This window comes from Rousettus aegyptiacus, unplaced genomic scaffold, assembly GCF_014176215.1.
Source record: "Rousettus aegyptiacus isolate mRouAeg1 unplaced genomic scaffold, mRouAeg1.p scaffold_m13_p_15, whole genome shotgun sequence".
Classification (NCBI taxonomy): domain Eukaryota; kingdom Metazoa; phylum Chordata; class Mammalia; order Chiroptera; family Pteropodidae; genus Rousettus; species Rousettus aegyptiacus.
The window spans coordinates 25,682,356-25,698,367 of NW_023416290.1; the positions used below are offsets into that span (position 1 = coordinate 25,682,356).

Consider the following 16,012-nt stretch of genomic DNA (forward strand, 5'->3'; position numbering starts at 1 on the left):
TTTCTTTTCCAAGACTAGAAAAATATTACACTAACAGGAACCATTTCTCCATCTCATTCAGATAAGAATTAAAGGTTTTAATCTATATTTTTATCTAGAATAATTAGTTGCACCATAATAATACATGCAGCCTGGTTGCATATATTTAAATGCTTCTGTTAATCTCTCTCTCTCTGACCTTCTCTTACATTGATTTATTTTTTGAATAGCTTTGACATTGTAAACCACAGACGGATTGGAGCCTGGTACTGAAAGAAGGTGTTCTGCAACGATTGTTTTCTTGTCTAAAGTTTACTTCTATAAGAGGTAATCTGAAAAATGGCAGGGACAAAGAGGAAAAAGAAAAATGTGCTCTGGAACAAGATGCATATTCCCCATTGTGAAGACTTTAAACAGTGGTGTATAAGGCGGTTACCTATTTTGGAATGGGCGCCACATTACAATCTGAAAGAAAACTTGCTTCCAGATACTGTGTCTGGGATAATGTTGGCAGTTCAACAGGTGACACAAGGTAATGTATCACATTTGATTTTCCTATTCTATGCAGAATAAATGTTACCTTGCTTTAGTGAAAAAGTATTGTAACCTCAGATCTACAACTGAGCTAATGGAATGGATATTTAATTGACTCTGGGGGAATAAACATATTGAATATTTATGTACTGAATATCTGTATAACTATGTATGTTTTCCTAGCTGTCTTTTTTTTTTTTTTTTTTGCTATTTTTATAACTTAGTAATTGAACCAATTTCTGAATGACATTACATATTTGCAATGTTAAAATTCATACTATATAACAGTATAAGATCAGTAATTATTGGGAATTAGTTATTATAGCTTGACTTTGCTAATACAGTTTTCTGCTTTCACTGAATTAAACTATAAAATATTTCCTGGCTTAAACACTTCATTTGTAAACTGAATTAGCAGCACAGAATTACCTGTTGCAGCCTTGATTGCTGCTATAAGAAGGAAACAAAGTTTTTTTTGTACATAAAGGAGGCTCTTTGCCAAGATCATTATTTGGAAAGAGAATCTTGTATGTCCTTAGAGCTTATGTATTTCACTGTGCATGTCAATTTTATTCTGTAACACAGTATGCACTGCATTTATTTCTCAATAAGAAATTTAAACTGTTGAGAAGTCTAATTTTAATTTTCCCAAGGCAAATACTAAATAATATTCTGGATTCAGATAGGTGTTTCTCTTGGGAAAAGCTCTTCATTTACTAGTGTGCACTTGTGTGTGAACATGTGTGTGTGTGTGTGTGTTTCTTGAAGGTAAACTCATATTCTCATATTTTTTCCATTGATTTAGGTAATAATTTCCTTTCCGTAGTAAGGAAAGAAACTGCCCTTTCAGGATTGAGAGAGTGGAATACTTTCTGTAGCATATACTTTGTAGATTTATGTTTCTTTTCAGTTTACTACCCCCTTGCCTTAAACTATTATTCCTGATGTTAAATTATAAGCACTCTTAATTGAATTATTCTGTAGGTGAAACAAAGTGGTTTGTATATTTGTGTTTTTAGCATGATAAGGAAAATATATACTGGTGATTTTAAGATCCATAATACTATCATATTTTATGGGATTCCATTTTTCTGAATTGTCTTGTATTCCATTTTTAATGACTATTTTGCCAACATAAAAACATAGTAATATTTCATAAAAATGCACTGCAAATAACAGGATAAGGCATTTTCAGCCTTGTTTTTATTCAATTTTAAATTGAAAATGAGAAACTACCATGTACTTTGAAACTTAGATGAATTTATAAGGGCTTTTTCACCAGATAATTTCAGTATATTTTATAAATATTTGCTCTAATTTAATGTGAAATGAAAGACAAATTATATATTTTTTAATTATATATAAAGACAAATTATATATAAAGGCAAAATATATTTTTTAAATAATTTGTTTTTTTCTTATTTGTAAAATATCAGGTCAATAAAAAAATTTGATAATATAATAAAGATACCTGTGATATGTCATTAGTGAAATCATTTATGTGTAAGTCATTGGTAGTTAATTATATGGCTTTTATTTGGATATAGATTTTGAGAAATACTATTTTATGATTCATTTGTTTTATTGGTGATGAAGAAACATATTGGCTATCCCCCAACTATGAGAAGCACAAAGTTGACTCAGTCCTTGTATCTTAGAAGTTTATGACTCTGGTTGCTGGTTCTCTTAGAAGTCTATTAGTGCTTAGACAAAGCTTCATCACTAAGAAGACCTTAAAGGTTTTTGTTGGTATATAAAAACATTCATCCTTCTACAAGTACCTATTCTTTTTAAAACAATTCTCTTAAACTTTCTCATGCTTACCCACTATGGAGGGACAAAAGGTGAAATATCATAACATTGTTGTAAGGGGCACTGTGTTAAGCCCTTTATATACATTATCTTACCCTATCTTAACAAAATCTCAAAAGACGGCAGTCTATTCTTTTTCCATATGAGAAAATGGAGGCTTAGAAATGTTAAGTGATTTTTCCTGGACCTCATATCTAATAAATGGTAGTGTCAGGACTTGATTACAAAGCCAACACTCTTAACATTTTATACTTTACACTCTAAGGTGTCAAAATAACTAGACTTATTCATAATACCACTGTTATTAATAACAGAAGGTATTTCTTTAGAAAGATACACATATCCTTCTCTTAAAATTATTTTTACATTTAGGTTTTATCCCCACAGTTTTTAGACCCAAAGGTAAAGTGTAAAGGAAAATAACTATAGTAGAATATAGAGTAAGGAAGGCATTTAGATATTATTACCTTTCATTTGTGTGAATACAATATTGACAATAATTACCAGCTCCATTTCTTTAGAAAAATTAGAAAAAAAAAGGAGTAATTTTTGTTCTTACATAATAACAAAACTATAGAAACAAATACCTGTTTTTGCTCTACTGATATATGAAGCAGCTTTTCAGTTACTCAGCACAGTTGAATTATGTAGCATTGTTGAATTTTCCCAAAAGGCCTTAGGCTATTTCATCTTTACAAATAAGAGGCTTTAACCCTTATTACTGTGCTAATGAAGTTTTTTCTCAAACCAAGATTCACATATTCAACTATGCAAAGCTAGAATCTTCTAAAAGCACTTCAAATGCAATATTTAATCTTCTAAAACAAACTGAATGATACCATCATCCTAACCAGAATTATAATAATTAATAATAATAATAGTAATGTTCAGGCATAGCTGTAAACACTGTTATAAGAATATTGACATTTATACAAAATTGAGGTTCTGAGAGGATAAATAACTTGCTTAAAGTCACACAGCAAATGAGTGGAATAATTAGGATTTTAAACTCAAGTCGTCTGGCTCCAGGGACTATGCTCTAAATTTTATTCTAGACTACTTCTCATAGAGTCTCAAGAGTCATTCTCAACTCTCTCCTCTCTTGCCACTCTGACTACTGGCATGAAACCGACAACCAGTTTCTGTTGTTTCTATTCCTAAATATCTTTCCAACTGAGTAATCTTCCTTCCTGCTCCTGCTGTGTCTATAGTTTACTGTCTAAACTATTAAAATAATCATCTTTCAGGGCTTCATTTTCCACTCTGTCTCCTCCTGTAGGCCATATTCTGTAGTGCAGCCAGAATGATCATAAAAATTTGAACATTCTACTTCCCTGTTCAGAATTCTTACCCAACTCTTTGTAACAGCTTATCGGATCATTAATAATCTGGGTCCCTTGGTACAAAGGTCTACTCAAAGAGATCTTTCCTCTGAGAATCCCTCTCAAATTCCTGGAAAGACATGTTTTCTTACTTGCTACTCCCTTTGTACTTTTTACATATCTCTATGATTGGCCTTAACAGATTACATAATAATCTTTTGATATGACTCTTTGCACATTGGTCCGTAAACTCTGGGATCAAAGACAGTGTCTTAATCTTCATATTCTCACCAACTTGTATATTCCTGGCACATAGAAACAGGTTTTAATAAATGTTTGGTGGAATAATTAAAAATCATTTAGCTCCTGAAGCCTCTGATTTTCTTGGGCAGCATGCTACCAATCTAGGAAAGAATTACACTAAATTAATTCTTATGTTTTAAAAATAAATGTAATAAAGATACTGACAGTAAAAAAAGTACATAAAATATGAGTAATTAATTTCTTCTAATTCCTCTTACGTTTCTGAAGTTATGAGTTTGCAGCCTTCTGGGCAAATCTGGTAAAAGATATCTTTCCTTTTCCCAGTCTTATTTTTTTCTCTAGCCATCATTAACAAGTATAGTCCATATGAAAATCCAGATGCTGGGCTTTTCTTGAAGAAGGAGAATATATAGCTATATAGAGACTCCATTCCCACGTGGCAAAAAATCTGTCAGACCTTAATAGAGGCTACTTCCTTTATACAGGGCATGTACTTCACATTTTGTCACAATCCCCACCAGTCATACATGCACTGCCACCCTGCCTGCCAGTACTCTCATTACCTGACTAGCTCTATGAATGTCTAAATTTGTATTCCCTGACAATACACCTTCTAACATGCTCTTTTGAAATGCCTTGAACTCACTTGTAAATAAAACCTTTATAGAGAGATTGCATAAAGTTAGATTCTCAACTTAGATTTATAGAACCTTCAAATCTGTGAACCTGCACCAATATACTTTATTTATTTATAATCCTATGTATTTTCTGTTACTTAGTTTTAAAAAGTATTCTGGAAAGGAGTCCATAGGCTATGCCAGATTGATGTAAGAGTGATTACCCCTCCCCAAAGTAAAAAAAAAATATAAGTGTAGATGTGCTCATTTCAAAGAAAAAAAAGAGAAAAGAAACTTTAGATAATTCTTTCACCATGTTTGAATATTTCTTAGAAACTGTATTTTTTAAAATATTTTTTAAAAATTTAGATCTCTCATTACTAACATCAGGTAAGAAACATTAAAATTAGCATCAACCACAATGTTCTTTAACTCACATCTTATAGGACATCACTACAGAATGTATCTTGAAGATGAGCAAACATTCTAGAAAATGTCATTGACTTAAAACATGTCATGAACATGTTTGGCAAAATAAGTAGTACAAAACTCTGGTCTCTAGAGTATTTAGGTCACATTCTAGCCTGAATAACCACTTTAAGGGAAAGATTTTTTTTTGTCTCCAGCCTGAAAATCAAGCATCGAGACGGTAGAGATCTAAAACGCATGACTTGACATGTAAGAACGTACTCGACTAGGGAGCAATATAATAATGTTTTACCTTGCATTCCAAGAGATCACCTAGTATTTGGTTCCTAAACCATGAAAATTTTATGCTGCCACAGCGTTTTGGGCTTCAGACGAAAGATGAATATTCCTTATAATTATGTAGAAGGTGTGGCATTACTGGTACAAAAACATGTGTGGAAGCTGAGCTTCATTGTACTCCTAACGGCAGCTTAGTGACATTGGAACAATAAGTAGAAATCTGTAAAGCACATTGCATTGCAAAAAATGTTTGTAAGAGAATTTTTCCTGGCATGGTCTCAGCCTTGAGAAATCATAACCCTAGCATTAGCTACGTATCTCTAATCTGACTCCCTTAATCACTGTCTCTCTGACAGCAACTTTTCTCTTCTCCAGGAACAAAGGCAGCCAAATATTGCTAAATAAATATAAACTATACTAGCTCTGACCCCCATAAAAATATACCTTAGAGCTAGTGACACTCTGCTGGATTTTCCCCTTTCTCCACTACCCCTTGTTGCATGACCCATCTTTCACCACATCTCCAGGATTTACTCTACATTTCTGATTTCCTTTTCATTTTTAATAAATGTAATTAATGGAAATTTGTATATTAAAGGGCCATTTATATATTTCTTCACTTAGAATAACGTTTTTGATAATATTTAGACCTATTCACATGGAAAAATCATGACCTTTCTTATTAGGGTGTCCAAAAACATTACCTTTTTGATAACATTTACAATAAAATAGATAGGCAGTGAGTGTGAAGATATGTGGCTTATATAGTAGTAGACTTCTGTTTCTGCCACCTAGGCTCCATTTCTGTTTCTTTTAGTAATTATCTCTCATATTGTTTTGGGGGAATAATCCTTCTTCCATTTTTAGTACATGTGGTTTGGGTGAGGTTCTAATTTTGGCTCTAGTGATGGAGTCCAGGCTGATCAGTGGATTGAGTCCCCCTAGACCAAGATTCTCAACCTTGAGGATCCATTAAAACCAATCTAGGGCTTAAAAGAACACTGGTATCTGGGTCTCATCTCAAGTGATTAAAATCATATTTTTTCTGGGAGCAGTTCCCAGACACTGAGCCATTGTCTGTCTGTCTTTCTCTCTCTCTCTCTCTCTCTCTCTCTTTCTTTCTTTCTTTCTTTCTTTCTTTCTTTCTTTCTTTCTTTCTTTCTTTCTTTCTTTCTTTCTTTCTTTCTTTCTTTCTTTCTTCCTTTCCTTCTTTCTTCAGTTGTTCTAGATTCTAATAGACAACAGTGTTTAGAGCTAGATCCAGACACAGTCATAGTCAGGGGAAGGTTTGTGGCGCAAGTCATGATAATTAGCCCACTTTCATACATCTGACCAGTGACTGGTTCAGAGATGAGATTTGCCCTGTAGGTACAAAAGTATGGATTTACTACACAACAAGTCAGCCATTTCTTATTTTGAAATGATAGTGGCAATGCAAGTGACTTGAATGGCCTAATTAGTCTAGATCCCAAGACACATGTGGGACCTTTTAGGAAGAGACATCTTTTGTGCTAGGACTACTGACAGTAAAGATGACACACCTCTACAGGTTCCAAGGGCCTCTCAGCCTGAAAATGAAGCCAACCCAGCAAAGGACATAGCAGAGAGAGACTGAATCCTTATGAGAGCTAGTATACCCCTGACTTTTTACTTGCATGTACAAGCACATTTTTTTCTTTGCCTAATTAGATTTAAGTTGGGTTACTTCTAATCATCTTAACTATATATTTGAGTGTTACTACAATTTAAATGTGTTACACTAATTGTTCCTAATTCTATAAAACACAGCAAGATAGATATACTGTACTGTATATTTTCATGAGAAGAGGAGTTTAAGGCTCATAACATTAGGTGACTTGCCCCCAATTCTAGTACTGCTAAGCAGAATTCAGAACTGTATCTGCTAGGCTCCATTCCTCACTCCTCACTGCTTTCTCTTCTCTGGTTTGAGTATAACAGAAATAATCTAAGTGGAACTGGGGCTGACTCTGGGCACTGAAACTCTGAGCCTCTTTAAAAATCAACCTCTCAGGCTGCCCTATCCCATGAAGACATGTAGACATGTAATTTTCCTTGAAAAGTTTCTGGTTAAGGGCAAAAGAGGGCTCTGCTAATGGGAAAAATTACATATACTAGAACTCCTCTGTCCCTTGAGAGCCTCTCACTGCCCTCTGCTAGACACATGGACAAAATGTTTGGATGAGACTTTACTAAAAGCTAGGGAGCAACAAAAGGGAATAATAGGGTGCAGTGAATCTGTAATCAGGCTTACTCCTCTTTGGTTAACAATTTTGTCTGTGAACCAAGAAAATGTGTTTATAGAAGTTTTGTTTTCATACAGTTGTGGTATTTAATACATATAAATTTACCCTGGGAGACCTGCTTGTAATATTGCTTAACCGTGAGACTGCTGATGCTGTTAACCAGACAACTGATTACACTGTGGTCTGCTGATAACCAAGCTAAGGCCACAGCAAACAGTTACCAGAGGGAAATAATTTTTATCATTGCTCACGTAAAGATATTATGTTCAATTCTTGGAAGTGCCTATTGCCACCAAATTATATTGTTTTTAAGAATATTAATCTGTCTTCCTAGAGTTCTTTATTTCTATTTTAAAAAAATATGTGAAAGAATACACAGTCTTTTGCTATGTTCTTGAAAAGAGACAGAAAAGTGTAGAACAAGTGACTTGTTATGTTTTCCTACCTCAGAAATTTGTATAAAAGTATATAAGAATATGATTTTGTGATTTCAACCTTGACTATTATGTGTCTGATGTGGGTATGTAAGGGTGGGAACATTTTCTTCATTAAAATTTGTGAAGTATTGGTTTCAGTCACTTTCTGCCTTGTAGGTTGTATTCAGTAGAAAGCTGCCAAAGAAATCTGTGTTTTTATTTTGGAACATGAAGTGTATTATAATTCTATCTATATACTAAAATATGAAATAAATATTTGGTGGTAAACACTGGATCAATAAAGAGAACAAAGTGGCAATCTTAAAAAGCTGGCAAGACTTGATTAGCTACAGATACATGGTATTATATGAAATGTCATAAAAAAAAAATCAGGTCCTAATAACCACTCTTTTTCTAGAGAGGATCTGAAGGGAACTATATACACTGGTGACATTTAGAGAATGGCAATCAGTGTCCCTGCATAGTTCTAGCAAAGTCAGGGTTTGGATGAAAGAGAAAGAGACATTTGAGACAAGCCCTGATCTTTCTATCATTTCTATTATTTCAGTAACATGGGTGAAAATATAGTAGAAGAGAGAAACATACACAAAAGTGGACATGGCCTTTCCCATTAGACTAGTAGAGTGGGCAGAGATGTGAAATGGGCTGGTTCCATACTCACATATGGCCATCAAGAATTGAGAGGGATATATCTAGGCTGTGGAGGTACTCCCTGAAGAGTGAGAGTTGCCAGCCCCACACCTCACTCCCCAGTTTGGAGCTTCAGTGCCAGGAAGAGGAGCCCCCTAACATCGGGCTGTGAAAATCACCAGGCATGCTGGTAACCTGGGTGTCCTCTTAAAGGGCCAGCGCAAGACTCTTTCACCCCCAGGCACTCATCCTGAGCTCCATGGGAGGAACTGAGGCTTGAAAGGTACCAGAGACATACAGAGAGAAAATGAGTTGAGTGGCTTTTGGATGAGAGCTAGTGAGACAGCTGCCATTTTCTCTGTTGGGCCCTTCTTCTGTGTAGCTGGTGGCCAGACACCATCTTTTCTGTATTAAGCCCTTCCCACACATGGTCAAATCTGAATTTTTATTGGCCAAGTGATTCCACTGGTTCCATCGGGGGAATCTTGCTCCACCAAACTCACACACAGCAGGAGGCTTTTTTAGCAGCTGAGACTTACAGAAAGCCAGCAGTTGGTGGTGGGTCTCTAAGTGCCCTGCACCTTTTACTGAGTTGTCCCAGGCCAAGTACAGGTGGCACTCAGTCTTGATTTGCAGTATGGCCTTTCTCATTTACTTCCAGGTCTAGCACAGGCAGTAAGCAACCATGGATTGCTTTGTTTCTCTAATGAGATGCCCAAGCTGGTCACAGGCAGAGGCTGATCTTGATCTGCATGGTAACCCCTCCCGAGAGACCCTAAAAACCAATATACCTGGGGGCTGACTTCAGACAAAAACAGAGCACCACCTGATTAGTGCATTAAGTGCTACACCAAAGGGTGCAAATCCCACTCCAGGGGGTCAGCCCCTCAAAATAGCTCACATGTTACAGTTGTGGCCAATTTTCATAGCCAGTAAACCTGAGGTCAATACCATCCACTGATGTGCCAGCAGCAATCATGTATCAAGTACAATAGGAGCTCATGTGCAACCCACACAAAGGATATTCCTGCAATATCCAGCTTTGTCGACTAGAGAGATGGTGCCACTGGGCTCCATAGAACACCTACTACATGAGGCCACCCTGCCAAGACTGGGAGATATAGCACATCTACCAAATAAATAGAAACAAACTATTCCAAAAATTTCAAGGGGAGGGAAGGCTCTCAAGCTCATTACTCTAGGCCACCATTATCCTGATTCAAAATCAAAGACATTATTAAAAAAATTATAAGCTGGTAACCCTGATGAATATAGATTTAAAAAGTTCTCAACAAAACATGAGCTAACCAAATTTAGAAATACATTATAAAGTTTGTATACCATAGTCAAGTTGGAGTTATTCCTGGGATGCAAAGTTGATTCAATATCCACAAATCAGTTAATGTGATACACCACATTAACAAAATGAAGGATAAAAATCATATGATCATATCAATAGATGTAGATAAAACATTTGACAAAATCCAGCATCCATTTCTAATAAAAACTCTCAACAAAGTGGGAATAGAGGGAATATACCTCAACATAATGAAGGCTATATATGACAAACCCACAGCTAACATCATACTCAATGGGGGAACACTAAAATAATTTTCCTTAAGATGAAGAATAAAACAAGAATGTCTACTTTCACTATTTTTATTTAACATAGTGTTGGAAGTCCTAGCCACAGCAATCAGATAAGAAAAAGAAACAAAAACCATCTAAATTGGAAAGGAAAAGGTAAAACTGTCATTTTTTGCAGATGACAAGATACTATATAGAGAGAAACTTAAGGACTTCATCAAAAGTGTGCAACCCACACAGAACTGATAAAAATTAGTAGAAGGATACAAAATTAATACTCAGAAATTGGTTGCATTTTTATATACTAATAATAAGCTATTAGAAAAAGATATTAAGGAAACAGTACCACTTACAATTGCATTAAAAACGATAAAATGCCTAGGAATAAGTTTAACTATGGAAGTAAAAGACCTTATTCAGAAAATTATATCATTAAAAAAATTGAAGAAAATACAAATAAATAGAAGCATATACCATGCTTATGGGTAAGAAGAATTAACATTGTTAATACGTCCATGCTAGTCAAAGCAATTTAGAGAGTCAGTGCAATACTTATGAAAATACCAATGGCATTTTTCACAGAAGTAGAACAAATAGTCCTAAAATTTATATAAAACCATAACAGATCTTGAATAGCCATAGCAATCTTGTGAAAGAACAAAGTTGGAGGTATCACAATACTTGAGATAAAATTATACTACAAGGCTATAATAATTAAAACAGCATGGTACTGACTTAAAAACAGATATATAGATCAATGGAACAGAATAGAAAGTCCAGAAATAAATCCACACCTATATGGTCATGTAATCTATGATGAAGGAGGGAAGAATATAAAATGTGATAAGAATATAAAATGTGATACATCTAGTAAGAGGTTAATATACAAAATTTACAAAGAACTCATATCACTCAACGCCAAAATAAATAAATAAATAAACAAACCAATTGTAAAATGGGCAGATGACCTGAGTAGACATTTCTCCAAAGAGGATATACAGATGGCCAATAGTATTAAAAAGTGTTCAAAGTCACTAATCATCAGAGAAATGAAAATTAAAACCACAATGAGATATCACCTCACAGTTGTCAAAATGGCCTCATCAATAAATCAAAGATCAATAAGTATTGAGGAGGATGTAGAGATGAAAGAACCCTCGTGCACCGTTGGTGGGATTGCAAAGTGGTATAGCCATTATGGAAAACATAAAATTTAAATTAGAACTAACTACCTTATGATCCAGCAAACGCTCTTCTGGGCATTTATCTGAAGAAAACCAAAACACTAATATGAAAAGATATATGCACATCTATGTTCACTGTGGCACTATTTACAATAGCTAAGATACAAAAGCAACCTAAGTGGTCATCAGTAGACAATTGGATAAAGAAGTAATGGTACATATATATAGTGGAATATAATGCAGCCAAAAAAAAAATGAATTCTTACCATTTGCAATGACATGGATGGACCTAGAGGCTATTATGCTAAGTGAAATAGTCAGAGAAAGGTAAATATCATATGGTTTTACTTATATGTGAAATCAATGGACAAAATAAATGAGTAAAAAATGAAAATAGAATCATACACACACAGAGAACAAACTGGTGATTGCCAGATTGGAGGGTGGTTGGCAGGCTGACTGTAAAAGGTAAATGGATTAAGAAGTACAAACTGATAGTTACAAAGTAGTTATAGAGATGCAAAGAACAGCATAGGGAATATAGTCAATAATATAGTAATAACTATGTATAGTGTCAGGTGGGCACTACAGTAATTGGGTGGTACCTTCGTAAATTATGTAAATATCTAACTAGTATGCTCTACACCTGAACCTAATATAAAATAATATTGAATGTCAACTCTAATCGAAAAATAAAAATTAAAACAAAAAGGATTGACATCTGAGCCAGTGAATTCTATTGGAATACTTGTTCCATTGAGTTGGGTTAGCTGTGGTTTTCTGGGTAGTAATTGAAGCTCCATAACCAAAGACTACAGTCTATAAAATATTATTCTTGTAGTCACACCTGAGGAGAGTAAAACTACCTGTAGGTCCTATCTACCTGACCTCATAATTAAGAGGTAAAGTCACTAAGCCTACATATTATGAAGTCTTCAACAGAGTGGCTCTCTATATGTAATTTAGCACAGTTCCCGACTTTGGATATACTACTCAATTTCTAGACACAATCTTTTGCAGTTCTAGTTTTCTTCGATATTCTGAATAATTGTTCTTATGTAAATTTAGATAAAACTGTCCTGAAAGTGAAATGAATGTTGGTATCTTAAAATATAAAGCATCATCTTCTCTGTGATAAACATTTCTCTTTCTTACCAGTAGCTACTTTGTCACTCTCTAGCTAATTCAACAAAGATATTATAGTAGGAACAGAGGCAGACACTAACTGCCTATCTACTTTCATGGTCTTTCTTGTTCAGGGGTCAGGCAATCTATCTATGGAAGCTATTCTTACTGCAGTCTAGGTTGGAGGGGCAAAGGGTGCTCATGGTTAATGTCCAACTTTATACTTAGAGACCTTTGAAAGTTTGGCAGTATTCACAGGCCATGAAAACACTGATGATATTGATTTGGAAAAATAGTCTCTTTTATTCCTCCACGATATTAACCATTACTGCACCTACAAAATGTGTGTGTTTTTTTGTTAAATGACATCTTTCAAAGTTTTCTAGAGATTCCTTTTTTGTGTGTGGATATATCAGATTTTAGACTTACATTACCAATATACGATTTTTGATCTTTAAAAATAATCTGTCATCTAAACATCTCAAGCATTTGTTCCCTTCTCCAATCTCTCTCTCTCTCTCTTTCTCTCTCTCTCTCTCTCTCTCTCTCTCTCTCTCTCTCTCTCTCTCTCTCTCTCTCTCTCTCTTTCTTTTACCCCCCACACACTAATACCCATTTGTTGGTACTTTTTTCTCTATATTTAATAAAAAAGGACATTTGTTTCAACAAGAGCAGAATTACAACTCTCTAACTCTATTAATTTGGTGGTGGGGGAGGGAAATTCTGTAAATACTGTTAAATATTTGTATTACCTAAACTAACTTAAATAAGAGTAAGTATTGTTTTTATATATTTAGATTAAGTAATACAAATATCTATCAACATTTACAGCAATTTTCCCTAAATTAATAGAGTTAGAGAGTTATAATTCTGTTCATGAATTAAACGCCTTGTTTTACTAAACATAGAGAAGAGTATAGATAATTCCAACATATAAGTACCTGTAACTAGTTAATATCTTCATTATTTTAGAGGATTTAATATATTTTAGATTGTGTGAATGTGTGTGATAATATGTATATAGCTTACATTATGACTCAGAATAGTAAATGAAGCAGAAAAATAAAACTTTATCCAGCCCTCTCTCATTTTTGAAGATGTGTGTGGGTGAATAGCTTGGATCTGGTAGTTTTTATTTGTGGAAAAGGTAAATGAAGTTATAAAGCACTGTACATCTGAATTAGTATATTCCTCTTCTATTTTGGCTATTGTTCATTGCTATATTAGCAGAGAAATAGATTGTCACTGAGAGTGAACAATACTGTTGTTTAAAGTGAAAGCTCAGTATTAGTATCAAATAATATAACATGGCTGCCTGATTTCCAGTCTTTGAGGTTATTCTTACAAAATTTACTGAAGTGATGTTTTGCATATATAGATCTAGAGATCTATTATAGATTTTGGTTAAATATGTTTATATAATTATTCACACTTTAATTTATAGCAATATGTGATCTGCAGAAATTCAATTTTTGAACTAATTTTGTTATAGTTTTTTGGGAGGTGAAAGAAAGAGAAAGGGAAGTATTATTGTCATAATGCAAACAGATAAACAGGAAGTAAGTATTCACAAAGCAAGAGGAGGTCATCTGGATGCGTTTAGCTTTGTATTTCCATGTGCATTTTGCAAGTAACCAAATAGGTCTACCTCTGCCCAACTCCTCTCCTGTTGATATTTATCACATTCATCAAAATTTAGTGTCCATATGATTAATCTAAGACGCTTTTGTTAAATATGCTGCATGATCTTTCCCTTTCTCCTACCATTGATTTAGTAGGTCTGAGTGATCTTCTGAAATGTGGGTCACATTTTACTTGAAAACACGTGGCATTTTGTCTCTTGATAGGTCATTTTTATCAGGTAACTCATCTGAAAATGGATGAGAAAAGTCGTTTTAAAAGCTTTCCATATGACCAATACGATAACTATAATACCTTTTTCAAAGTTGCTTATTCTATAAATGACAGGAAGTGCTTTTTGGTGGGGGTGGGGGAATATTTAGCAATCAAAAGTTAACCTGTCCTTAACACCATCCTTCCCAACAACCAGATTGCTGCCTCTCATCTGCTTGTATAAAATCCTAGAGCAGCCCCTGACACTGATTCTTCTTCTATACTCACTTTTTATTTATTTCACCAGACTTTTATGTGTACATAGTCAGTAAATAAGCAACACAGGTGGGTTTTTAAAAATAAAGAAGGGACTAGTCATTGGTAGACATTTCATGTATTTTAAGTATAGCTAAAATATCTTGCACTGTTTCAACAATTTAATGTATAACTAGAGTTTATTTAAAAATAAATTAAACTTGTAAATTTTCTGTTATTTAGGACAATAATGCTGGTCTGTCATTAGCAAGCAGAATAATTAAATTCCGGTTTCTTTTGTCATTAAATAAACCAATATCCATTCTACTTCGTAATAGACTATATCTTGGGGTTATACAATGGTCTTAATTACATCGGTCTTCTTCACAGGATTGGCCTTTGCCATTCTTTCATCTGTGCATCCAGTCTTTGGTTTATATGGGTCTCTGTTTCCTGCCATCATTTATGTCATATTTGGAATGGGACGTCATGTTGCCACAGGTGATAATTTCTGTTACTGTTTATGCTTCTCATGTTACTAATGATTTACTAATGAAAGGGGCCTCAGAAGTGATTATTAGTTATTGATTACATTTCTAACTTTATAACTGACAACATCTAACATTGATGAAAACATCAATATTAGGGTAAGACATTTACCTTCTGTTCCTCAGATAGTCCATATTGTGATTTATTGCTGTATTAATAATAAATATATATTATTGTTAAAGACTTTGCATTTTTAGTTATTAAAAGATTATAAAAGCACAAATGTTATAAATTTATAGTGAAATAGAGAAAGTGAGTAATTTGAGGGGTAAAGAAAAGACGATGTAAAATTTAGCGACTTATGTATTGAAAAATATTTTCCTTGTAATTGATATTTAGACAATGATCTTTTATGTTTGAAGCTAGATTTTATAATGTTCTTTTTAATATATCTCTTACCTTGCTTAGCTCTCCATTACCAAATACAAAATGAACTCTCACAAGTACAGTAGCCTGATAATAGAGCAGGATGGTTAAAAACATGAGTTTTGGAGTTAGTTTTGGGTGTATCTCTCATTGTTGTTTGTTATCCGAATGATCTTGAGCAATTTTAAAAGTCTACTTGCTTCTTTCTTAATATTAAAATTCAAAAAATATTATATGATTGTACTGCAAATTGAAATGATTGATGTAAAGTGTCTAATTTAGTATTGCTACAAAATAATATATAATAAAAGCTATTATTATTACAAAAATACCTTAATATTAAATATTAAGGTACTAGTAATACAAATATTTGTAATTAGAAATATCTATAGAAGCGTTTCTGTTTATTTTGTGTTTTGTAAGATCTCTGCCTTTAAGTAAGTACTACCATTTGTGTCTATTTCTTCAGTGGTCAGTTTGTGTTACTGATTGTGTTACTTTCCTTCTTCTTTTGTAACAAATTACCATAAGTTTAGTGGCTTAAAA

At 33.8% G+C, this 16,012-nt stretch overlaps 1 protein-coding gene across 1 annotated transcript in view; it reads left to right on the forward strand.

Annotated features, from left to right (window-relative positions):
- The first annotated feature begins 318 nt into the window (after window positions 1-318).
- Window positions 319-16,012, forward strand: part of SLC26A7 (solute carrier family 26 member 7) — a 113,479-nt gene continuing 97,785 nt past the window's right edge. The window contains exons 1-2 of the mRNA XM_016147812.2: window positions 319-511; window positions 14,942-15,052. Coding sequence (XP_016003298.2) covers window positions 319-511; window positions 14,942-15,052 — 304 coding nt within the window. The remainder of the gene's footprint in view (window positions 512-14,941; window positions 15,053-16,012) is intronic.